Genomic DNA, 25,798 nt, shown 5'->3' on the forward strand with positions numbered 1-25,798 from the left:
ACCTTTCTGCAGCAGCTTAAAAGATTGCAAAATATTTGACTCACCGGGCGCTGGCCCCTTAAATATCCCCTGAGCCAATCCTGGCCGTCCGCCGTTAATAATAGATTGGGTTCTATTTTTATACTTTTTTAAGTTACGGATCTCGAGTCTCGTGCTATGAAAAAAGGGTGCTGGCTGCAAAATATTACTGTAAAATTTGTTAAGAATGAATCCTATCAGTAGTAGAGTGTGAGTTCCTCGCTTTTCCCACCCCCCCCACGTTTGTATTCTTGGGTAGGCACTTACCTTGCTGTTCCTTACTTGCCAGCTACTACTGGGAAGAACTGGTCACCAGGCAGGTCCAGGTTGCTGTTGTTTCTTTCTCATAGAGCAGTGGCAGCAGGGGAAAAAAAAAAAGAATTTTTTTTTTGCTGCAGCACTAACCTTCAATCAGGAGCTGTTCCCAATTGAATACTGCTTTTCAAACCCTAGATGTTCTCCGTTTGGCCAGCCTAATTCAACCCACTTCCTCTGAGCCCAGGCTGACGCGAACCCACCCCTATCCTGTGACTGGACAGTGAAAGGAGAAGCAGCACAGTGATATGCTGATCTGTCACTCTGCTCTCTCCTCCTATCAGAATGCTGCTTGTGCTGCTTTCTTTTATTCCCTCCTCAGCTCAGCCCCAAGACACCGGCTGTAGACAGGGATTCTAGGCTCCCCCTACTCTTCTAAATAAATAAAAAAACAAAAACTGTCGGCGTTGCTGTTTTATATGTAGCGTCACTTCCTGCCTGGTGACATCGTTGTCACTAGGACAGTGGGGGAATCGTCTCCAGATTGTAATACAAACCAGAGAGGGATTCTAATTCTTTCCCGTTCTGTCCAAACCTCCCCTGATCTATCCAATTCACCCCTTCTCTAGGCGTGATCAATAAAGTGGGTGTGGCTTAATGGCGCACGGCTCGCACCTTTCCTCCTAATGTGTGCAGAAAAATAGAACCCACAAGTACACTAATGAGAAAGTGGGAGTAAAATATATCTCATTGTTGGTGCCGGTGGAATAAAATAATCCCCAGTGTTGGTGTCAGTGAGATAAAATAATCCCCAGTGTTAGTGTCAGTGGGATAAAATAATCCCCAGTGTTGGTGTCAGTGGAATAAAATAATCCCCAGTGTTGGTGTCAGTGGAATAAAATAATCCCCAGTGTTGGTGTCAGTGGAATAAAATAATCCCCAGTGTTGGTGTCAGTGGGATAAAATAATCCCCAGCGTTGGTGTCAGTGGAATAAAATAATCCCCAGTGTTGGTGTCAGTGGGATAAAATAATCCCCAGTGTTAGTGTCAGTGGGATAAAATAATCCCCAGTGTTGGTGTCAGTGGGATAAAATAATCCCCAGTGTTGGTGTCAGTGGGATAAAATAATCCCTAGTGTTGGTGTCAGTGGGATAAAATAATCCCCAGTGTTGGTGTCAGTGGGATAAAATAATCCCCAGTGTTGGTGTCAGTGGAATAAAATAATCCCCAGTGTTGGTGTCAGTGGAATAAAATAATCCCAGCGTTGGTGTCAGTGGGATAAAATAATCCCCAGTGTTGCTGTCAGTGGGATAAAATAATCCCCAGTGTTGGTGTCAGTGGGATAAAATAATCCCCAGTGTTGGTGTCAGTGGGATAAAATAATCCCCAGTGTTGGTGTCAGTGGGATAAAATAATCCCAGTGTTGGTGTCAGTGGAATAAAATAATCCCAGTGTTGGTGTCAGTGGGATAAAATAATTCCCAGTGTTGGTGTCAGTGGAATAAAATAATCCCCAGCGTTGGTGTCAGTGGGATAAAATAATCCCCAGTGTTGGTGTCAGTGGGATAAAATAATCCCCAGTGTTAGTGTCAGTGGGATAAAATAATCCCCAGTGTTGGTGTCAGTGGGATAAAATAATCCCCAGTGTTGGTGTCAGTGGGATAAAATAATCCCCAGTGTTGGTGTCAGTGGGATAAAATAATCCCCAGTGTTGGTGTCAGTGGGATAAAATAATCCCCAGTGTTGGTGTCAGTGGGATAAAATAATCCCCAGTGTTGGTGTCAGTGGAATAAAATAATCCCCAGTGTTGGTGTCAGTGGAATAAAATAATCCCAGCGTTGGTGTCAGTGGGATAAAATAATCCCCAGTGTTGCTGTCAGTGGAATAAAATAATCCCCAGCGTTGGTGTCAGTGGGATAAAATAATCCCCAGTGTTGCTGTCAGTGGGATAAAATAATCCCCAGTGTTGGTGTCAGTGGGATAAAATAATCCCCAGTGTTGGTGTCAGTGGGATAAAATAATCCCCAGTGTTGGTGTCAGTGGGATAAAATAATCCCAGTGTTGGTGTCAGTGGAATAAAATAATCCCAGTGTTGGTGTCAGTGGGATAAAATAATCCCCAGTGTTGGTGTCAGTGGAATAAAATAATCCCCAGCGTTGGTGTCAGTGGGATAAAATAATCCCCAGTGTTGGTGTCAGTGGGATAAAATAATCCCCAGTGTTAGTGTCAGTGGGATAAAATAATCCCCAGTGTTGGTGTCAGTGGAATAAAATAATCCCCAGCGTTGGTGTCAGTGGGATAAAATAATCCCCAGTGTTGGTGTCAGTGGGATAAAATAATCCCCAGTGTTAGTGTCAGTGGGATAAAATAATCCCCAGTGTTGGTGTCAGTGGGATAAAATAATCCCCAGTGTTGGTGTCAGTGGGATAAAATAATCCCTAGTGTTGGTGTCAGTGGGATAAAATAATCCCCAGTGTTGGTGTCAGTGGAATAAAATAATCCCCAGTGTTGGTGTCAGTGGAATAAAATAATCCCAGCGTTGGTGTCAGTGGAATAAAATAATCCCCAGCGTTGGTGTCAGTGGGATAAAATAATCCCCAGTGTTGCTGTCAGTGGGATAAAATAATCCCCAGTGTTGGTGTCAGTGGGATAAAATAATCCCCAGTGTTGGTGTCAGTGGGATAAAATAATCCCCAGTGTTGGTGTCAGTGGGATAAAATAATCCCAGTGTTGGTGTCAGTGGAATAAAATAATCCCAGTGTTGGTGTCAGTGGGATAAAATAATTCCCAGTGTTGGTGTCAGTGGAATAAAATAATCCCCAGCGTTGGTGTCAGTGGGATAAAATAATCCCCAGTGTTGGTGTCAGTGGGATAAAATAATCCCCAGTGTTGGTGTCAGTGGGATAAAATAATCCCCAGTGTTGGTGTCAGTGGGATAAAATAATCCCCAGTGTTGGTGTCAGTGGGATAAAATAATCCCCAGTGTTGGTGTCAGTGGAATAAAATAATCCCCAGTGTTGGTGTCAGTGGGATAAAATAATCCCCAAGATTACGGTCAGTGGTTTAAAAAATAATCCCCATTGCTAATGTAAGTATTAGTAAAATGGGCTCCGTCTTTCCAATCGGTGGATTGAAATAATCCCTGTCATTGGTGTCAGTGGGATAAAATAATCCCCATCGTTGGTGTCATTGTAAAAAAATAATCCTTATTGTTGGTGTCATTGTATTAAAATAAAATAATCCTTATGTACCAAAATGTGTCATTGTAATAAATGTAAGTGATTTTATATATATATATATATATATTATTATTTTTTTTTATATAAAATACATATTTATATATGTGTGTATCTATGAATACTTACCATTCAGTGAGTCGCCACACTCCAAAAATGAATTGCTTTATAGTTACTTTCTTTATTTGTAGTTGTTGAAATTATTTTTGGAAGTGTGTAGTACGGCAGATTGGAGTCCGCCTGTTCCCAACACCCGACACACAGGACATGCGGTCCACCTTTTTGATAGATACAGTATATATATCTGTATATATGTGTGTGTTGTTTTACATATGTATATATAGAATATGTGTGTGTTTATTGTTTATATGGATATATGATTGTTATATAATACTAATGTAGTATTATTTAAAAAAAAAAAGTATAAATCCATCCATATATATATATATATATATATATATATATATATATATATATGGATTTATACTTTTTTTTTTTTTTAAATAATACTACATTAGTATTATATAACAATCATATATCCATATAAACAATAAACACACACATATTCTATATATACATATGTAAAATAACACACACATTACACATACATGTATGTATGTTATATGATATAAGATTACAAACATTCTGTATGTGTATATATATGTGTGTTTATATATATATATATATATATATATATATATATATATATATATATATATATATATATATATATATATATATAATATAGACACATGCTAGAGCTTCACGATTGAGACTCACAATTTTTATTACTTAGAAGAAAGATTACGATCCTCATGGCGTAACATCATCTTTCACATTATACAAACAAATTGGGCTAACTTTAATGTTTATTTTTTTATTTTATTTTTTTAATTCATTGAAGTGTATTTTTCCCCCAAAAAATACATTTGAAAGACCACTGCGTGTGTGTGTATATATATATATATATATATATATAATTTTTTTTTAAATCCTGACACCTAGCTATAAACTTTGACTACCAGTTACTCCAGTCATGGTAACTAACATTTTTATAACAACATATTTTTATAACATGCAACAATGATTAAATTATATGAATAAATTATGTCTCTGAAACACCCCCCCCCCCCCCCCCCCAAACACACCCAACTTTCCTCACCTTATGTTATTTCTTTCTCTTTTCTTCTCTTCCTTATTTCCCTCTTATTATCATTTCATAAGATACCGAACAGCAACAGGTGATGTGGAATATATTTAAAATATCACACTCAGTAGTTTGATACATATACTTTATTCAAATGTTTAACACATATAAGAACTCCGACACAAATAGATCTCATTTTCCTTCATTAACTGATAACGATCCTCCAAATATTAATGTATTGAAACAGTCTGACAGCTCTGTATCATTTTGGTAAAAAGGGAACTTATCTACGGTAACATAAATTTTACCATCTGTGTGTTATATTTATACAATGCTTCTTTAATGGAAATGTAACTACTCAGACACTTTTAATTGATACATTATACTTCTTACTATATGTTGATCTTTCAATAAAAACCTTTGAACAAGAAAAAAAAAAGAAAAATCTTCCCCCCTCCCGCATCCCCCGGAGCTCACCTCCCATCTCTTCACCTATTTCTTTGGCCACCATCCAGGGCCATAACAAAAATACAACTGAAGACCGGATCGCGTTTCACCATTTAACCAGTTATGTTCATGTGACTTTTTTTGTAATTGTCATGTGACAATGTTTTTACCCCCCCATCCCAACCTCCTCCCTTTAACTGCATGACTGTGTTTTTTCGGAAGTAGACCCCCCCCTCCCCCCACTCTCTCCACCTGTCATTAATTTGTAATATTGCAAAGCGTTGGCAGGTAATTAGCGTGTTTAGTGTCCGGAGGTTGGTGCCCGGGGACAATGGCAGTCCTCTAATCATCCAGTAGAAGACAGCACAGAGCCTTTCCCTTTACTAATAATGAATCTCCGACTTCTGTGCAGTTGACTGGCCACCTAATTGACTTCAAGAAGCTTGTGAGCCGAGGAGGATCACTAGAGGTGCTGTGTGCTCTCTGGCGCAGAAGGTCGCCTTGGCTCTCCACCACAGAAGGACGCCTTGGTTCTCCGGTGCAGAAGATCGCCTTGGTTCTCCGGCGCAGAAGGACGCCTTGGTTCTCCGGCGCAGAAGATCGCCTTGGTTCTCTGGCGCAGAAGATCGCCTTGGTTCTCCGGCGCAGAAGATCGCCTTGGTTCTCCGGCGCAGAAGGACGCCTTGGTTCTCCGGCGCAGAAGGACGCCTTGTTTCTCCGGTGCAGAAGATCGCCTTGGTTCTCCGGCGCAGAAGGACGCCTTGATTTTCCGGCGCAGGAGGACGCCTTGTTTCTCCGGCGCAGAAGGACGCCTTGGTTCTCCGGCGCAGAAGATCGCCTTGGTTCTCCGGCGCAGAAGAGCGCCTTGGTTCTCCGGCGCAGAAGATCGCCTTGGTTCTCCGGCGCAGAAGGGACGCCTTGGTTCTCCGGCGCAGAAGATCGCCTTGGTTCTCCGGCGCAGAAGGACTCCTTGGTTCTCCGGCGCAGAAGGACGCCTTGGTTCTCCGGCACAGAAGGACGCCTTGGTTCTCCGGCGCAGAAGATCGCCTTGGTTCTCCGGCGCAGAAGATCGCCTTGGTTCTCCGGCGCAGAAGATCGCCTTGGTTCTCCGGCGCAGAAGATCGCCTTGGTTCTCCGGCGCAGAAGATCGCCTTGGTTCTCCGGCGCAGAAGATCGCTTTCGTTCTCTGGTGCAGAAGGACGCCTTGGTTCTTCACCGCAAGCGGTTGCCTCGGCTCTTCAGCACAGAAGGTTGCCTTGGCTCTCCGAGGAGGAGAAGTGAGCAGCATGCCAGCCTGTGCAACTCTCCTGCAAGCCAGACTCCGAGCAGCCGACGTGCCTTTCCTCCCGGGGAAGTTTACTCTCTTCTCTTGACTTTAACCCCCCCTTGCTTGTCCAAAGCCATCACCAATTTGTACATTTCTTTTTTCTTTTCTTTTTTTTTTTTTCTTTCAAATAGATTTTTCTAGCGTTTTAAAAAATATATTTTTTTTTTCCTTTTTTTTTTTCTTTTTTTATTCTTTTTCTCTTTTTTATCCCTTTTAAGCAGATTTATTATTTTTCTTTTTTAATTGCTCTTCTTTTCAGCAAGCACCGAGGTGATGTGAATGTTGCCGTATCTGGAATGTTTTTGCTTTTTTTTTTCCTTGGAGCTGTTTGGTTTGAAAGAGATTAAAGGAGCTTTTTTTTTTTTTTTTCTCCTGCTTTTCCGAAGATCAGATAATGCCGTATAATATCTGTTGCCTGGGTTAGGGTTGCTGCTGGCTTTTAGCAACAAAGCGGAATCTACACGAGGGATTTTTTTTTTTTTTAATTTAAATTTTATTTCTTGGCCAGAAGGCCACCGTGGAAAAAACGCGACCATAGAAGACCCGTAAGGAAGTAGGGGCGGGGGAGCGCTGCGCGCTGAGAGGGGCGCCATGCAGGTCTCCTTTGCTTGCTCGGAGCACGGTTTGAAAACTCGGAGTGCGGAGGATCGGCTGAACAGGCAGAATGTCAGCAGCCCCAGCCTTGCGGCGCGGACGAAGTTCCGGACGGTGGCCATGGTGGCCCGAAGTCTCGGACATCTGTCGGTGCAAAATGTTCCGAGCCCAAGCGAAGCCAGCTTACGCCAGCCCGGGATGAAGTATAGGTAAGGGGGGGGAGGGAGGGGGGTAATATGGTCACATTACCCATTCATTCTGAGATTTGTGTCTTCACTTACCGTCTGTCAGTCTAACAAAGGCTGCCAACCTGCGGGGTGGGGGGGTCCTGGGGATCATCCTCCTGTGTTGTGGTCAGGCTCCGGCACGACTTTTGGCTTTAAATAGACATTACACATACGTTGCATTGCAATCTGTATGGGGAGAGTGCAGAGACACAATCTGTGCGTGGCGTCCGCTGCCCGCTAAATCTGGGATCAGGAAGATTACAGAGCCGGGCACGGTGCCCTCCTTTAGTTTGGACGCAGGGCTGCGTCTGGATGGAGTGCCAAGTCATTTCGGAGACACTTTTATTTAACATTAAAAGTATAGATAACGGAGGTAAAGCTGGACTTCAGCAAAAAGGATTTGTGTTTTTGTCCATCCAGTTCTGATATTTACACAGCTCCGCTGCACAGCACAGCCCTGTGTGGCACGGCAGCAGACCTGATATTTCTCTGCGGCAGTTCAGTAACGCTTATCAGTCTTTTCCTCACCCTGTGACTGGACAGTGAAAGGAGAAGCAGCAGAATGATAAGATCATATCTCTATCACCCTGCTCTCTTCTCCTATCAGCATGCTCATTATCTCCATCACCCTGCTCTCTCCTCCTATCGGCATACTCATTATCTCTATCACCCTGCTCTCTCCTCCTATCGGCATACTCATTATCTCTATCACCCTGCTCTCTCCTCCTATCGGCATACTCATTATCTCTATCACCCTGCTCTCTTCTCCTATCAGCATGCTCATTGTCAGTACATTAACTGATTTTTGTGCTCATTGTGCTGCTTCTTCCTATCACACTCCAGATCTGTTGTACAGGGACTGCAAGGAGAAGCAGCAGACTGATGAGCTCATGCCTCCGTCACTCTGCTCTCTCCTCCTATCAGCATGCTTTTTGTCAGCCCATGACTGCTTGTGCTGTCTTTTTCTTCATACTCCAGATCTCCTGTACCTCCTCCCACTATGGTTGGTTACACCAGTACCTCTCCCCACTATGGGGTACACCTGTACCGCCTGCCACTATGGGGTACACCTGCACCTCCTCCCTCTATGGGGTACACCTTTACCGCCTCCCACTGTAGGGTACACCTGTACCTCCTCCCACTAGGTTACACCTGTACCTCCTCCCACTATGGGGTATGCCTGTACCTCCTCCCTCTATGGGGTACACCTTTACCGCCTCCCACTGTGGGGTACACCTGTACCTCCTCCCACTATGGGGTACACCTGTACCTTCTCCCTCTATGGGGGTACACCTGTACCGCCTGCCACTATGGGGTACACCTGTACCGCTTGCCACTATGGGGTACACCTGTACCTCCTCCCACTATGGGGTACACCTGTACCTCCTCCCACTATGGGGTACACCTGTACCTCCTCCCACTATGGGGTACACCTGTACCTCCTCCCACTATGGGGTACACCTGTACCTCCTCCCTCTATGGGGTACACCTCTACCTCCTTCCACTATGGGGTACACCTGTACCTCCTCCCTCTATGGGGTACACCTGTACCTCCTCAATACCGGGCACTTTTACCCCTTCATTTCAGCTTTCAGCGCTGTCACACTTTGAATGACAATTACGCGGTCATATAACACTGTATTCATATGACATTTTTATCATTTTGTTCCCGCAAATAGAGCTTTCTTTTGGTGGTAATTAATCACCGCTGGGGGTTTTTTTTTTATTTATTTTTTTATAAATGAAAAAATACCAAAAATGTTGAAAAAAAATAGTTGTTCTTTATTTCTGTTATACAATTTTGTAAAGAAGTATTTTTTCTCCTTCACCGATGGCACAGATGAGGAGGCACTAATATGCGGCACTGATAGGTGGCACTGATGGGCACTAAAAGGCATCACTGGTGGGAATCACTGATGGGGCTGCACTGATAATCACTACACTGATCAGTGCAGATCCCCCTGTCAGCCACTTATTGGCTCGCCTCTACTTCCTCGCCATCGGTGTGAATTGAGGAATGCCGATAACCGGCACTTCTAGTTACACTGTGATTAGCTGTGATTGGACACAGCTGATCACATGGTAATGCACCTCTGTGATAGCTCTTTACAATGATCAGAGGTGTGGTGTGTCTACCAATCACTGCGCTGCATGCCCCCCGGGGGTGCACATGAGCGGCTTTTTTTCTGAAAGGCATCAGAATGAGAGAGCGACCGCACAGGCTTCATTCTGCTATAGGCCGGGCGGGATGTGGTTAATGTTGACTTTCAGATCATTTTCATGGGATTTTTTTTAGTCCAGCAGCAGAACTGGGGGGAGGGGGAGCACAGGAAAGGAGCCAGATATGCAGTGTCAGCTTATTTTGCTAGATACGGGTTCACTTTATAGGTATTCATAGATGGTCCTGGGCATTGCTCCAGCTGTTCCAAAAACGTACTCTGGGCTTGGCTAAACACATACACTCGGCTTGGCTAAACGCGTACTCTCGGGTTGGCTAAACACGTATTCTGGGGTTGGCTAAACACGTATTCTGGGGTTGGCTAAACACGTACTCTGGGGTTGGCTAAACGCGTACTCTGGGGTTGGCTAAACGCGTACTCTGGGGTTGGCTAAACGCGTACTCTGGGGTTGGCTAAACGCGTACTGTCGGGTTGGCTAAACGCGTACTGTCGGGTTGGCTAAACGCGTACTGTGGGGTTGGCTAAACGCGTACTGTGGGGTTGGCTAAACGCGTACTGTGGGGTTGGCTAAACGCGTACTGTGGGGTTGGCTAAACGCGTACTGTGGGGTTGGCTAAACGCGTACTGTGGGGTTGGCTAAACGCGTACTGTGGGGTTGGCTAAACGCGTACTCCGGGGTTGGCTAAACGCGTACTCTCGGCTTGGCCGAACATGTACATTCATGCTCATAGAGGGGAGTGGTGCTTATTTTTAGAAAGGGGGGAGGGGGTGCTTTCATGGTATTGATTAGACAGAAATGGTCTTGAGCAGCTGCCATAGGTCAGACTAAGTTCACATCTATGCATAATAAACACGTTACTCTTTTCATAGACACGTGGCGGTGCCATGGCACCCTATGTATCTGCAAGCACACGTGTTTTTACAAGCGCCAAATCACACGGTGCTGTTGGTGAAGCACATTTACGGTAAAAAAAAGTCAGAGACTTTTCCCGTGCGTTGGGAAGCCCACTGCAATGAATGGACTGTCCTACTCATGTCTCATGGAGGCGCCCATACATGCTCAGTCACACCAACGGGTGTGAACCAATTAAACTGTTAGATTTAGGGATTGAAAATCGTTATGCGATGATTACCACACGCGGAGTGTCACGGGATCGCTCTTTGGCGCTGAGTGTCTTCAGTTTGTATATTTAAACTTTATACGTGGATAGCAGATCGAAGATAACACTAATACCCAGCATCTCAATGAACAATCAGTAAATGACTAAGGCTCCATTCCCACCTAGGCGATTTCGCGGGAGGAAATAGCCGGGATTCTGCTCGCAATTCCAAGTCGTGGCAGAAAGCAGGACCGATGTGTGATGCCATTACTTCTTAATGGCACCCCAGTCGCGGCGTGGTTTTGCTGCGATTGACGAGCAATAAATAGCGGCAAATCGCAAAGCTGTCGCCCAAAACAAGCTTCAAACATTTGTGGTTTGGCTGCGATTGCAGTGCGATTTTTATGGTGAGACAATCATTGCAAAATCGCACCGCGATTGGGGCACCCAAGTAACGGCATCACAAACGCGTCCCGCGTTTTGCAGCGACTTGGAATCACGGGCAGAATCACGGCGGTTCTGCCCACAATTCAGATTGCCTGGCTGTAAATGGAGCCTTACAGTCAAGATAAGAAATGATTTCACACCAAAGGAGGATGTCGTGTTTAGAATGGAAACATTTGTGTCGTTTCGTTTTGCATTCGTTATGTTACTAATCTTCGTTCGGTTGATTTGTTTCCGAATTGGTTTCGTTTTGTTTATTCATTCTCTAACGAATTCCAGATTTTCAGAATCATTCAAATTCAGATCGATTGAAAAAAAATGACCGATCTGAATTCTTTGTGAAGAATATCGGGGGGAAGCCGAGCGCCGCGTCCTTAGCAACCGATGACCGAGCGCCGCGTCCTTAGCAACCGATGACCGAGCGCTGCGTCCTTAGCAACCGATGACCGAGCGCCGCATCCTTAGCAACCGAGCGCCGCATCCTTAGCAACCGATGACCGAGCGCTGCGTCCTTAGCAACTGATGACTCATCAGCTGTCAGCAAGTTTCCCTGCTGACAGCTGAATGCAAAAAAAAAGAATTTATGGCAATAAAAACTTCAGAAAAAAAAACAGTGTGAGGTCCCCCCCCCCCAATCCATACCAGGCCTTTTGGGGTCTGGTATGGATTTTAGGAGTAACTGCTCACCAATTTTTTTTTTTCAAAAACCCCATACCAGACCTTTATGTGGGCCAGGAAAGGGGCGGGGCAGCCCAATGTAAACAAAAGAATGCTGGAAAATAGAAATTCAGGGGAAAAAAAAACAGTGTGCCCCCCCCCCCCCCATTCCATACCATTCCATACCATTCCATACCATACCAAGGCCTTCATATTCAGGAGGCGGGACCCCCATGCTGTTGTTTTTTTTTTTTGTTTTTGTTTTTTCTTCCTGAATTTCTATTTGCCAGCAGTTCTCTTGTTTACATTCAGCTGTTAGTGGGGAAACCCGCTGACAGCTGCCGAGTCATTCGTTATTGAGGACGCAGCGGGCGCGCTCGCTAACGACCAAGCTATTCTTCACACACAACTCTAGGTCTGACCATTTCTTCAATTGATCTAAATTCGAATTGTTCCAAAAATATGGAATTCGGTAGAAAACAAAAAAAAAAAAAAACGAAACAAATTTCAACACTACATCCAAATAACCACAAAATTGTCCGAATTTAGATTCAGCCCAAATGAATTGCACGTGTCTAGTAATGGTACATAAATTGGAAATTTGATTGCCTCCCCTCCCCCCAACCGGCCCTGCTTAAGGTAAATGTGGCCTTCATTTATCTGGTGTCACCGGAACATTCGATTCAGGGACCCCGCGATGGTCTCAGATTATTGAAGAGTACCCTGGGGCCCCCCAAACCCCCCCCCCCCCCAGCACCTTCTACTAGAAGACCCCCTTCCCATTGTCACCAAGTCAGGGGAAGTCTATCATTTTCGAGTTGTCACCAGAAGAGGAGGTGGCTGTTCTGGTGACGAGGTGGGCTTTTCCCTGACTTGGGAGGTTTTATCTCACTTCGGGTTTTCTTTTAGAAAGCAGTAAAATAAAACAATAAAACTGTCCGGATCCGAACCCTTCACCAAAAATAGAAAAAGGTTCTGGCTGGTGTTCTCCTTCACCCTTTTCTTTATGAAGGTCGGAATGAAGAACGTTCCACCTGTACTCAGTTGTACTTTACTGGGATAAGTTACATAGTTGACGAGGTTGAAAGAAGCCCCCCGGTCCATCTATTCTGGACTTTATCTACCTTTTTACATGGAGGAACCCTTGAAATGCCCTTCTGGGCTCAAAGAGGACCCCCTGCTAATAAATAAAGTATCTACATCTCATGGCACATTATTGTGATGGTCAAGGAGAGGAATGCTTCTTATATCTGCGGTCATTGAGAAGAGTCCCTACGTTACAGGTAGATATAAAGATCATTGGTTACTCCTCTGAAAGGCAGAAGTCGCTCATTGCTCAAGGAACCCCCAGAGGTCCACGGAACTGAGGCTGATCTACTATGCAAACGTCCATGATGCAGGAAACATTTGAGCTACATGAGGATTCTCCAAACTGTGGTCTGCAGCCTTGTGCTTGTCTTTATCCCACTGTTTGGGCACTATTCCTCCAAAGACAGGTCACTATTCCTTCCACTGACACCAATGATGGGGAACCATTCCTCCCACTGACACCAATGATGGGGCACTATTCCTCCCACTGACACCAATGATGGGGCACTATTCCTCCCACTGACACCAATGATGGGGCACTATTCCTCCCACTGACACCAATGATGGGGCACTATTCCTCCCACTGACACCAATTATGGGGCACTATTCTCCCCACTGACACCATTGATGGGGCACTATTCCCCCCACTGACACCAATTATGGGGCACTATTCTCCCCACTGACACCATTGATGGGGAACCATTCCTCCCACTGACACCAATGATGGGGCACTATTCCTCCCACTGACACCAATGATGGGGCACTATTCCCCCCACTGACACCATTGATGGGGCACTATTCCCCCCACTGACACCATTGATGGGGCACTATTCCCCCCCACTGACACCAATGATGGGGTACTATTCCTCCCACTGACACCAATGATGGGGCACTATTCCCCCCACTGACACCATTGATGGGGCACTATTCCCCCCCACTGACACCAATGATGGGGTACTATTCCCCCCCACTGACACCAATGATGGGGTACTATTCCTCCCACTGACAACAATGATGTACAGTTTTAACTCCTGTAGACCACCAATCTTGAGGTATTGTATACTCCAACTGATGCCGGGATATTATCTACTCCCACTGGCCTCACTCCGGCCCCTCTGAAATTTGAAAGGCAGTAACCTGACCCTTTGTTTCCAAAGTTTGGAGACCCCTCCTTCACACATCACAATACTCCTAATACCCCTAATAAGGGAATTGGGCACATATAAAGAATAAGGAGTTGTAGTCACCTGTGTGACTACATATATATATATATATATATATATATATATATATAGTGTGCTGAAAAGCAATGTACAAGAGGCTGAGTGTTTCCCATAAATGTCATAACCCCATGCATTTGGTTTTCAGTGCTCCTCACATCGCCTATGGTGGGATTATAGACAATCCTATCTGTATAGTGTAGAGATTTATTTCGCTTATCTCTTTAGCTCCGACACAGACACCGGTCCTGGAAGCAGCTGACGCTCTGATGTCCCTTCCACCCTCCCAAAGCACAGCCCTTTTACCTGGAAGCCAACTAACCCACCAGTATGCCTTGGGGTTCCGGGATCTAAACCAGAATCTGCAATGGAAAGCCATGAAAACCTTGGAGGATCCATACATACTCCATGCAGATGATCTTAATCACGGCTTTTTTTTTTATTTGTATTTTTTTTTTTTTTTTAATCGTCTTATCTCCCTCTCTACATATATATTCAGACAAGAGCTGTACTCGGTTTGGGCAAAATAGAAATATTCATATTGGAGTGTGTTTAGATGAAGTAATGATTCCCCTTTCATTAAGGGCCAACCACCTACGTTTGTGTGGATTATTGATCATGCAATATAATTACCAATTCTTTTGGAGAGCTGAATAATATTTACTCCTGGATCACATGGGAATATTTATATATATATATATATATAATGTGTGTGTGTGTGTGTGTGTGTATATATATATATATATCTATCATTTATGTTTATTGCTTTTATAAGAATACAAAATAAGATACAAAAAAACAAACAATAAATATAGAATAAAGTTACTAAAGTAGGATATTAAACCTGAGATTACAATACTAAAAATTGTAAAAAAAAAAAAAAAAAAAACTCAAAAAATATGATACAGACTTGACGGACTGGAGCCGGGGATGGGGTATGGGGGGGTGGAATGCCTGGTCTTCTGTGGCCAAATGCTTGTTTAATACAGCCACCTTGGAGGAGGCATACCAGGTGCTCCTATGCTGGTATTGGGTCCCTGCTCGTATTGCTCATGCCAATCCATCCTACAGTGACCTCTGTTTCCAGGGTTGTGGCCATCGGGGGGTGACGTTCTACATTATATGATGGAAATGCCCTAGACTACATGGTTTCTGGTCTCGTATTCATGCGGTTTCACCTGGCCGCACCAAAAGTAGCCAAGTTTGCCTTATAACAATTTCTATAGCTCCGTGAAAAATCCCTATTTTCCGCTTTAACCCTTTCATGCCTTATAACATTGTCCAATCGCAGGCCTGTTTTTCTTATGAAAGGTAAAAATTAAACCCGCGCCGTGGAACTAAAATGTATATAGGGCTGCCGCTGTAGTGCAAGGTAAGTACCCGATAAAGTGACAAAATCATTTATATTCAGCCCTGCACCTATGAACTACTAACATACATATACACAGGGCCAGACTTACCATTGGTCTTGACTGGGCTCAAGCCCATGGGCCCCGCCGAGATACATAGCCGAGTGTACTTGGCTCCGCTCACAGTCACGCCCAGTCCCGCCCTATGATGGACATAACACAGGGACTGGGTGTGATTGTGAGCCGAGCTGAGTAAAGTCGGCTACTCTTGGCTCTGCTCGGGACTGCGAGAGGACCCGAGAGCCGCTGAGAGGACTCGAGAGACGCTGAGAGGACTCGAGAGACGCTGAGAGGACCCGAGAGCCGCTGAGAGGACCCGAGAGCCGCTGAGAGGACTCGAGAGACGCTGAGAGGACCCGAGAGCTGCTGAAACTACATATTCAGCAACCCATCACAGTTTGCTATGGAAGTGACGTTCTGTGGCCGCCATCTTGCTACACCCCATACTCGTCCGCAGTACGGATACACTAAGAAGGGGGGAAGCGGACATGTTATTACACCCACCGGAGTTTTGCATTTTACACGTATTTATAACATTAAAGTTAGTATATAGTGAAATACAAGACTTATGAAATACAAGACGTACACACGAGCGGACTTTTCAACATCCAAAGTCCGAAGGACTGAGTCCGTCAGACTATCCGATCGTGTGTGGGCTGCAACGGACTTTTGACTCGCCAAAGTCCGAAGGACTTTAGAATATGGAACATGCTTCAAATTTTTCCGAAGGAACTCCGCCGGACCCGGTCCCCTTCGAAAAATCCGCTCGTGTGTATGCTACTCCGACGGACTAAAACCAACGCTAGGGCTGCTATTGCCTACTGGCTATGAACTTCCTTATTCGAATCCAGTCGTACGTCATCACGTTCGAATCCGTCGGAGTTTAGTGTGATCGTGTGTGGCCAAGTCCGCTCGGCCGAAAAGTCCAGCAGAACTCTGTCGGAATTCCAGCAGAACTCCGACGGAACTCCTTCGGAAGTCTGTCGGACATAAGTCCTCTCGTGTGTACGGGGCTTTACAACTCCGTCTGACTACTTAGATGTTGAATTTTAAAAGCAGTGAACTTCTGTCAGATTAGTAAACCTGTGAGATGAGCGGGTTTACCGCTGCTTTTAAAATTCAAGATCTAAGTACTCAGACGGAGTTCTAAGTCCTGTATTTCACTATATAAATTCACTTTACTGTTATAAATACGTGTAAAATGCAAGATGTCCATTTTAGCCCTTCTTAGGCCGCGTACACACGGGCGGATTGTCTGCCCAACTTAGTCCGCTGAACCGTGTTTCAGCGGACAATCCGCTCGTGTGTGGGCTTCAGCGGACTTTTTCAGCGTGCAGTCTGACGGACTTAGTCTTTCGGAATTTCCGTAATTTTGTCCGTCCAAACTTGGTTTCAGCGGACAGTCCGCTCGTGAGTAGGCAAGTTGGACGGACTAAGTATGGCGCATGCTCAGAAAGGATTTACACGGCGGAAGGTTGCATTGCAGTGTATTGGACGTCGTATTTCTAGTCCCGTCGTACGTGCCGTACACGTCATCGCGCAAGCTTTCAGCGGACTGTCTGTTCGTCGTGTGTGGTCAAGTCCGTTCATTCAAAAGTTGGACGGACTGTCTGTCGGATTGTCTGACGAACTTAGTTGGGCAGACAATCCGCCCGTGTGTACGCGGCCTTAGTGTATCCTCACTGTGAACGAGTGTGGGGTGTACCAAGATGGTGGCGACGGGACGTCACTTCCATAGAAAACTGTGATGGGTCGCGGGATATGTCGTTACACCGCCGAGAGGACCCGAAAGCCGCCGAGATACAGAGGAAACAGTATATTGTCGGCACCATTTTTAAACTTCAAGACTGCAGATGACACCGGGAAAAGGCTGCAGATGGATGGACAAGGCTGCAGATGGACACTGATAAGGCTGCATTGATGGGCATTTAAATGGAAGTTTTTTCCTTAAACTTCCCTCCTAAAAGTTTTTTTCCTTAAAATGTACTCTCAAACTTGGGGTGTGTGTTATACGCCAGTGCGTTTTATACGCCGATAAATACGGTAATGTATAAAAGGTAGGGCCCGAAAGTGACTCAAGCCCAGGGGCCCCCACCACCCTAAGTCCTGCCCTGTATATACAAGCATCAGAATGTGTGACATAACATACATGTTTTTCTTGTAAGTGGAAACTTGCCTCCTACCAGTGGAGGTCCGTCCAATAGGGGTGCCCCCCCCCATCCATGCGTCTGGCCCCCTGATCTACATGCAGGGACACCAGACTATGGACTCCAATGGGGGGGGGGGGGTCTGTTTTTTTTCCGAAGCATATGATAAGAGCCCGAGGCTCTAATGGGCTTCAGAAAAGTGTGGGCTCGTGGTACAGAGCCCTGCGCTCTGAGCCCACCCAGTTGTGTGAGAATAGCGAATGAATATAAATATAAATATAAAAAAAAAATATATATATATATATAAAAATACACAACACGTCTTAAAGAGGAAGTAAACACTGATGGGTTTACTTCCTCTTTTTTTCCCTGCAAAGGTAAAGCATAATGGACTACTATGCATCGCATAGTAGCTCATTATGTGTCACTTACCTGACACAGGAGCCAGCGAAGTCGCCGCTGTCCCCTGTAGTCCGCCGCATCCATGTTGCTGGTGGCGTCTCGCAGCTCCGACGAATCACAGCGGCGCAGCCGCGATGACGTCACTCCCGCGCATGCGCACGGGAGTCGCGTCTCGCAGCTGCACCGCTGCCATACGGCGAAGCCGCGATGACGTCACTCCCGCGCATGCGCACGGGAGTCGACAAATTAGGCAAATCCATTCTTGGATTTGCCGCATTTAGTGCGCCTGCGCGCCGCTGTCTACGGCGCATGCGCCGTAGACAGCGGTGCCCATTTTCGGGCAAATATCTCCTAAACCATATAGGTTTAGGAGATATTGCTTGGACCTACAGGTAAGCCTTAATCTAGGCTTACCTATAGGTCCAAGTTGTTTGGAAGGGTTTACTTCCTCTTTAACCAGAACAAGTCACTCGTAAGTAAGTAGAAAAATAATTTGTGTGGGAGGCCAAAAAATAACAGAAAAAAAAAAATAAAAAACAGAAAAACATGGGCTCCGGGTCCACCACGCGGGGTCACCCGGGGATATTTAATACTGAAGTGTCCGGAAGATGGATTGAGGTAATATTCCGGCGTATACATTATCATATATTAGGTCACTGGAGTATAGGAAGGGTTCATTAGTATTACTGTATGCGTATTCATACATTTTACATCATCATTATATTAATCCACTGCCACTGTACTGCTGCCAGTGGGCACCTCAAGTCCCGCCCCATACAAAAAAAATAAAAAATCCCTACCTTTTGTCTTCTCCACTACCCCTGTAGGGGGTAGGGATGGTAACGCCTACTGTGCCCATTTCCAGACCCACTGTCCCACCAAGCACGTCCGATATAGGGACAGATGGTTTGAGAGTACAAAGCAGTATACTTACAGGAGACAGAAAAAATAAAAGAGGGGAAAGATATTTGGTTGCACACAGCTGACTTCCTGCTCGCTATTCTCCTAGTCTAGGCATTTTATTTATTTATTTTCAAAATATATATATATCTTTTTTTTTAAAGCGTTTCATTTAACAATCTACAACATAACCAAGAAAAATAAATAAAGGACTAACAGAAAAAAACAAAACAAATGGGGATTTACAGGGGACACAGACCATGCAATCTCATATAGAACTCATATGATCTACCATTGCTAAATGATAAACACTGCAGAAGCCAGCAGTGAGAGCAGGCCCCCAGCCCATTCCAGAGATGTGTATATATATATACCTATACACCATCACAACAAATCTGTGCCTACCACTGCTGCCAAATCTGTGCCCACCACCGCTGCCAAATCTGTGCCCACCAGTATCTTTGCATCAATGTCACCTATCAATGCTGCCTACCAGTGCCCATCTGTGCTGGCCACCAGTTCTGACCAGGGTCTCCTCTTCAATCCTGCCCATCAGTGCCGCCTACCAATGCCCATCAGTGTCGAAAGGCCTGGATTCACGTTCATATACATAATATAACTGGATACTAATAACTTTGGTCCAGGGAACATCTGATTTGCCTCTCGGGGCACCAGGAAGTAGGGATGAGCTTCGAGTTCGAGTCAAACTCATGTTCGACTCAAACATTGCCTGTTCAGCGAACAGTGAACAATTTGGGCTGTTCGCAGCAAATTCACAGCACATGGTGCTTTGAGGGGTCACAGACCCCCAAAGCATCCTCCCAATGTTGAGGGTATGTGGCCTGGTACGGTTCAGGAGGGGGGGGGGGGGCGCTCTCTCGTCCCCCCCTCTTTTCATGCGGCCTGCCAGGTTGCGTGCTCGGATAAAGGGTCTGATATGGATTTTTAGGGGGACCCCCACGTCAATTTTTTTATAAAATTTGATGCGGGGTTCCCTTTAATATCCATATCAGACCTGAAGGGTCTGGTATGGATATTTAGGGGGACCCCCACGTCAATTTTTTTTAAATTTGATACGGGGTTCCCCTTAATATCCATGTCAGACCTGAAGGGCCTGGTAATTGAATTTAGGGGAACCCCCACGCTATTTATTTTTTATTTTTTTAGCAATCAATGAATGAATTGTCGGCTAATACAGAGAACACTCATTGAGTGTTCTCTGTATTACGGGACCCGACAATATAGCCGCAAGTGATTTTTAAAGACTTTTTTTTCCTGCAGAAATGACACTTTGTGCAGGGACAGTTCTAAGCACCAGAAACATGCGCCCCTTCACAGGCATACTATAGACACCCCCCAGGTATGAAATTTAAAGGAATATTACACTTTTATTGTTTCACTTTAATCATTATTAAAATCACTGCTCCTGAAAAAACGGCCGTTTTTAAAACTTTTTTTTGCATTGATCCATGTCCCCTGGGGCAGGACCCGGGTCCCCAAACACTTTTTAGGACAGTAACTTTCATATTACCCTTTAAAATGAGCACTTTAGATTGTGAACGTTCGAGTCCCATAGACTTTAATAGGGTTCTAAAGTTCACACGAAGTTTAGGTCTGTTCGCAGGTTCTGGTGCGAACCGAACAGGGGGGGGTGTTCGGCTCATCCCTACCAGGAAGGATTTTTTTTCCCCTGCTGTAGCAAATTGGAGCATGCTTTAATTTTTTTTTTTTTTTTTTTTTTTTTCCTTTTGATCAACTGTTGGGTATAGGATTGTATAATGTTCTATTTTTTTTTTTCCTGTTTTTGGTTGCACTTGATGGACTTCACAGCCACACATAAACACTGGCTAGGCACACATTTAACCCCTTTTAATCACTCTAGATGTGTCATTAGTACAGTGACAGTGCATATTTTTAGCAGAGATCACTTTAACTATAGATTGCTTTAAGAAAGGCCTGGATTATTTCCTAAGTGTACATAATATAACTGGGTACTGACATTTATAGGTAAAGGTGATCCGGGGAAAATCCGATTGCCACTCGGGGGATCAGGAAGGAATTTTTTCCCCTGCTGGAGCAAATTGGATCATGGCTCTGCTGGGGTTTTTCACCTTCCTCTGAATCAACTGTGGGTATAGAATTGTGTATATGGTATTGTATATTATTATTATTTTTTTTTGTGGTTGATCTGGATGGACTTGTGTCTTTTTTTCAACCTATGTAACTGTATTGGTGTCACTGGTTCCCACAAAGTGTCAGATTGTCCACCGCAATATCGCAGTCCCACTATAAGTCGCTGGTCGCCACCATTACTAGTATAAAAAAAAAAATCCCAATATATATATCCCATTGTTTATAGACACTATAACCTTTGCACAAACCAGATCAATATACATATATTGGATTTTTTTTTTTTTACCAAAATTTTGCAGCAGAATGCATATTGGCCTAAATTTATTTTTTTATTAAATTTTTATTGGATGTGGTTTATGGCAGAAGTAAAAAATAAAATTTTTGTCCAATTTTTTTGTACCCCCAAAAGAAAGCTCTATTTGTGGGGGGGAGAGACACATCCATTTTATTTGGGCGCAGCGTCGTACCACCGCGCAATTGTCAGTAACACAGTGCCTTATCGCAAAAGTTGGCCTGGTCATGAAGGGGGGTAAATCTTCCGGAGGGAAAGTGGTTATACAATGCAGATCATAGCTGAAGTTCAGCTTTACATCTAATTTATAAAAAAAATAAAAAAATAAGTTGCTGCCTAATATCAGGTTAGGAATATTTAATCTGATTTGATTGGATCTTGAGCGTATTCGGATTTCTATAAGGTTTCCCCTGAGCTCCATAGATTGAATAGTCTAGCTGTAATGTGTGACCATCTTAAAGAGCGACTCCACTTTTTTTTTCCAACAATACATTTTTATTGAAAGTTTTCACAAACAAACAATAAGGTAATAAACATTCCAAGACAATACAATAATAGTGGAATGGGTCATGGTAGAATGACTCCACTTTTGTGGCAGAAAAAAACCCCCCTCCCCCTCTGGGTGATCTCTCTACATTGCAAGGATTATAACAATCATCGTAGCAGATTCCTAACCTTTTTGTTGCTCGTTTGTTCCCCCGTGTCCTGTGCAGACAGATTCTGAATAGGAGGGTCTGGGTTCATTATAGTCACCTGGTGCACCCTCTGTGTTCTATTGAGGAAAGCTGCAGGGTCTGCATCCCTTTAGAAATGCAACCACCCTGTCCTGGATTTATTCTTGCTGGGTGGTAGACTGCCTAAGCAAGTACTGGCCATCGGGACTACCGAGAGTTTAGCGGTGGGCCGGTTTCAGTGACAGCGCGGTTACATCGCTAGGGGGTGGCTTTTAGCGCTACGGCCGGGCGGCTCAGTGCGAAAGTAGCCTTATACCCCATACACTCTGTACAACTTTTGTTGTCTGATTTCTTTTAGATTTACCAAAACCATGTAGTGAAGGGCCGGCCTGATTGCATACACATTGAAACTCTTAAGGGTTGACCTCGTATTATATGGTTTTGGTAAATCTGAAGGAAAAAAAAATCTACAGAAAATTGTATAGTGTGTATCCGGCTTTAGTGCCTGACTTTGCCGCGATATTGCGGTCTCGCTATAAGTCACCGATCGCTGCCATTACTAGTAAAAAAAAAAAAAAAATTCCATAACAATATCTCATAGTTTGTAGATGATATAACTTTTGCGCAAACCAATCAATATACACTTATTGGGATTTTGTTCTCTGTAGCAGAATACATATTGGCCTAAATTGATGAAGAAATTTGATTTTTTTTTTTTTTTTTATTGGATGTTTTATAGCAGAATGTAAAATATATTGTTTTTATTTATTTTTTGATCAAATACCATCAAAAGAGAGCTCTATATGTGGGGGAAAAGAACATCAATTTTATTTGGGTACAACAAAGCACGACCGCGCAATTGTCAGTTAAAGTGACGCAGTGCCGTTGGGTTGGTGATGAGGGGGGGGATTCCAGCTTTGTGCTGTATCCGTAGGGTTCCATGGTGGGGTTGGGGGGGGGGGGGATTCCAGCTTTGTGCTGTATCCGTAGGGTTCCATGGTGGGGTTGGGGGGGGGGGATTTCAGCATTGTGCTGTATCCGTAGGGTTCCATGGTGGGGTTGGGGGTTCCAACATTGTACTGTATTCGTTGTGTTCCATGGTGGGGTGGAGGGGGGTGGATTCCAGCTTTATGCTGTATCCGTAGTGTTCCATTATGAGGTTGGTGGGGGGGGGTTCCAGCTTTGTGCTGTATTCGTAGTGTTCCATGGTGGGGTTGGTGATGGGGGGGGGGGGGGGGGATTCCAGCATTGTGCTGTATCCATAGTTTTCCATGGTGGGGTTGGGGGGATTGCAGCTTTGTGCTGTTTTTGTAGTTTTCCATGGTGGGGTTGGGGGGATTCCAGCATTGTACTGTCTGTAGCGTCTCTTGGGGGGGGGGGGGGGATTGCACGTATGTGCTGTATTCATAGTGTACCATGGTGGGGTTGGGGGCTTATTCCAGCACTGTGCTTTATCTGTAGTGTTTTCATGGTGGGGTTGGGGGGATTCCAGCATTGTACTGTCTGTAGTGTCTCTTGGGGGGGGGGGGGGATTCCAGGTCTGTGCTGTATTCGTAGTGTTCCATGGTGGGGTTGGGTGGGGGGGGGGGATTCCAGCTGTGTGCTGTACTCATAGTGTTCCATGGTGGAGTTGGGGGCTTATACCAGCATTGTTCTGTATTTGTAGTGTTCCATGGTGGGGTTGGGGGGGGGGGGGGATTCCAGCATTGTACTGTCTGTAGCGTCTCTTAGGGGTGGGGGGATTCCAGTATAGTGCTGTATTCGTAGTGTTACATGTGAGTTTGGGGGGGGGGGGGGAATTCCAGCATTTTGCTTTATCTGTAGTGTTCCATGGTGAGGTGGGGGGGATTCCAGCATTGTACTGTCTGTAGCATCTCTTAGGGGTGGGGGGGATTCCAGTATAGTGCTGTATTCGTAGTGTTACATGGTGGGTTTTGGGGGGGGGTGATTCCAGCATTGTGCTTTATCTGTAGTGTTACATGGTGGGGTTGGGGGGATTCCAGCATTGTACTGTCTGTAGCGTCTCTTGAGTGGGGGGGAGAATTGCACGTATGTGCTGTATTCGTAGTGTTCCATGGTGGGGTTGGGGGGCTTATTCCAGCATTGTGCTTTATCTGTAGTATTTCATGGTGGGGTTGGGGGGATTCCAGCATTGTACTGTCTGTAGCGTCTCTTGGGGGGGGGGGGTCTGTGCTGTATTCGTAGTGTTCCATGTTGGGGAGGGGGATTCCAGCTGTGTGCTGTACTCATAGTGTTTCATGGTGGGGTTGGGGGCTATTCCAGCATTGTGCTGTATTTGTAGTGTTCCATGGTGGGGTTTGGGGGGGGTGGGGATTCCAGCATTGTACTGTCTGTACCGTCTCTTGGGGGGGGGGGGGGGATTTCCAGGTCTGTGCTGTATTCGTAGTGTTCCATGGTGGGGTTTTTTGGGGGGGGGGGGGTTCCAGCATTGTACTGTCTGTAGCGTCTCTTGGGGGGGGGGGAATCCAGATATGTGCTGTATTCATAGTGTACCATGGTGCGGTTGGGGGGATTCCAGCATTGTGCTGTATTCATAGTGTTCCATGGTGGGGTCTGGGGTGGGGGATTCCATTCCAGCATTGTGCTGTATTCGTAGTATTCCATGGTGGGGTTGGGGGGTTCCAGGTCTGTGCTGTATTCGTAGTGTTCCATGTTGGGGGGGATTCCTGCATTGTACTGTCTGTAGCGTCTCTTGGTGGGGTTGGGGGGGGATTCCAGGTCTGTGCTGTATCCGTAGCGTCCCATGGTGGGGTTTGGGGGGGGGGGGGGGATTCCAGGTCTGTGCTGTATTCGCAGTGTTCCATGGTGGGGTTGGGGGGGATTCCAGCATTGTACTGTCTGTAGTGTTCCATGGTGGGGTGGGGGGGGGGGATTCCAGGTCTGCGCTGTATCCGTAGCGTCCCATGGTGGGGTTTGGGGGGGGGGATTCCAGGTCTGTGCTGTATTCGTAGTGTTCCATGGTGGGGTTTGGGGGGGGGGGGGGGTTCTAGCATTGTGCTGTATTCGTAGTGTTCCATGGTGGGGTTGGGGGATTCCAGCATTGTACTGTCTGTAGTGTTCCATGGTGGGGTTTGGGGGGGGGGGGGGGTTCTAGCATTGTGCTGTATTCGTAGTGTTCCATGGTGGGGTTGGGGGGATTCCAGCATTGTACTGTCTGTAGTGTTCCATGGTGGGGTTGGGGGGGGGGGGGTTTCCAGCTTTGTGCTGTATTAGTAGTGTTCGGTGGTGGGGTTGGGGGGATTCCAGCATTGTACTGTCTGTAGCGTCTCTTGGTGGGGTTGGGGGGATTCCAGGTCTGTGCTGTGTCCGTCCCATGCGTCTCCCTGTACCGGAGCCTCGGTGTCGTAGAATTTTTAGTGTATGTAAATCGGAGAGAGAACTGAGAAGACCTCATCACATCTGCTCATGTTTTATGCCTGAAGGACATAATTAAACTCTGCGAAGAACATGTGTAGCGCTGAGGAGCAGGCTTTGCTCTCATCACCCTCTAGCAGCTCGGCGAGATAAAGAGGATTGGGCGGCATAATCTGATGATTCCGGGTTAATACATTGATAGACATATCTTCCAGCATCTGTCTGCAACAAAAACTGCCCTTCACCACAACCCCTCTGGGAGCCTCACTTATAAGCAGGAGCGCTGGAGGTGCAAATAGTAGCCAATAAGATTGAAGGCAAATGGATAGCAAATTGAATCAGGTCTTTGGAGGGGCACTTTTTTTTTTTTTTCCTTTTGCTTTTCTCACAATCTTGTGTTGACACATCAACTTGCACCCCATGCCCTCCCTGCCCTCCTGCCCCAGCCTGCCCCCTGCATTAGATGAGGTGGACCCCTCTGTAGAAGCCTCCTGAGATGTGCACATTCCCATGTCCTAGGGATCTC

The 25,798-nt window shown here is 45.4% G+C and overlaps 1 protein-coding gene across 8 annotated transcripts in view; it reads left to right on the forward strand.

The window, feature by feature from the left end:
- Positions 1-25,798, forward strand: part of KCNAB2 (potassium voltage-gated channel subfamily A regulatory beta subunit 2) — a 330,950-nt gene that overhangs the window by 217,013 nt on the left and 88,139 nt on the right. For 2 of the 8 annotated variants that reach the window (XM_077458292.1, XM_077458293.1), the window contains exon 1: positions 7,006-7,232. The exons of the other annotated variants lie outside the window; for them this stretch is intronic. In XM_077458292.1, coding sequence (XP_077314418.1) covers positions 7,021-7,232 — 212 coding nt within the window. In that variant the 5' untranslated portion in view covers positions 7,006-7,020. Of the gene's footprint in view, positions 1-7,005; positions 7,233-25,798 lie in introns of those variants that run through there. 8 annotated transcript variants of the gene reach the window in all.

The sequence above is a fragment of the Lithobates pipiens genome, unplaced genomic scaffold (genome assembly GCF_037356315.1).
Source record: "Lithobates pipiens isolate NorthernLeopardFrog02 unplaced genomic scaffold, aLitPip1_a1.2 Scaffold_27, whole genome shotgun sequence".
Lineage (NCBI taxonomy): Eukaryota > Metazoa > Chordata > Amphibia > Anura > Ranidae > Lithobates > Lithobates pipiens.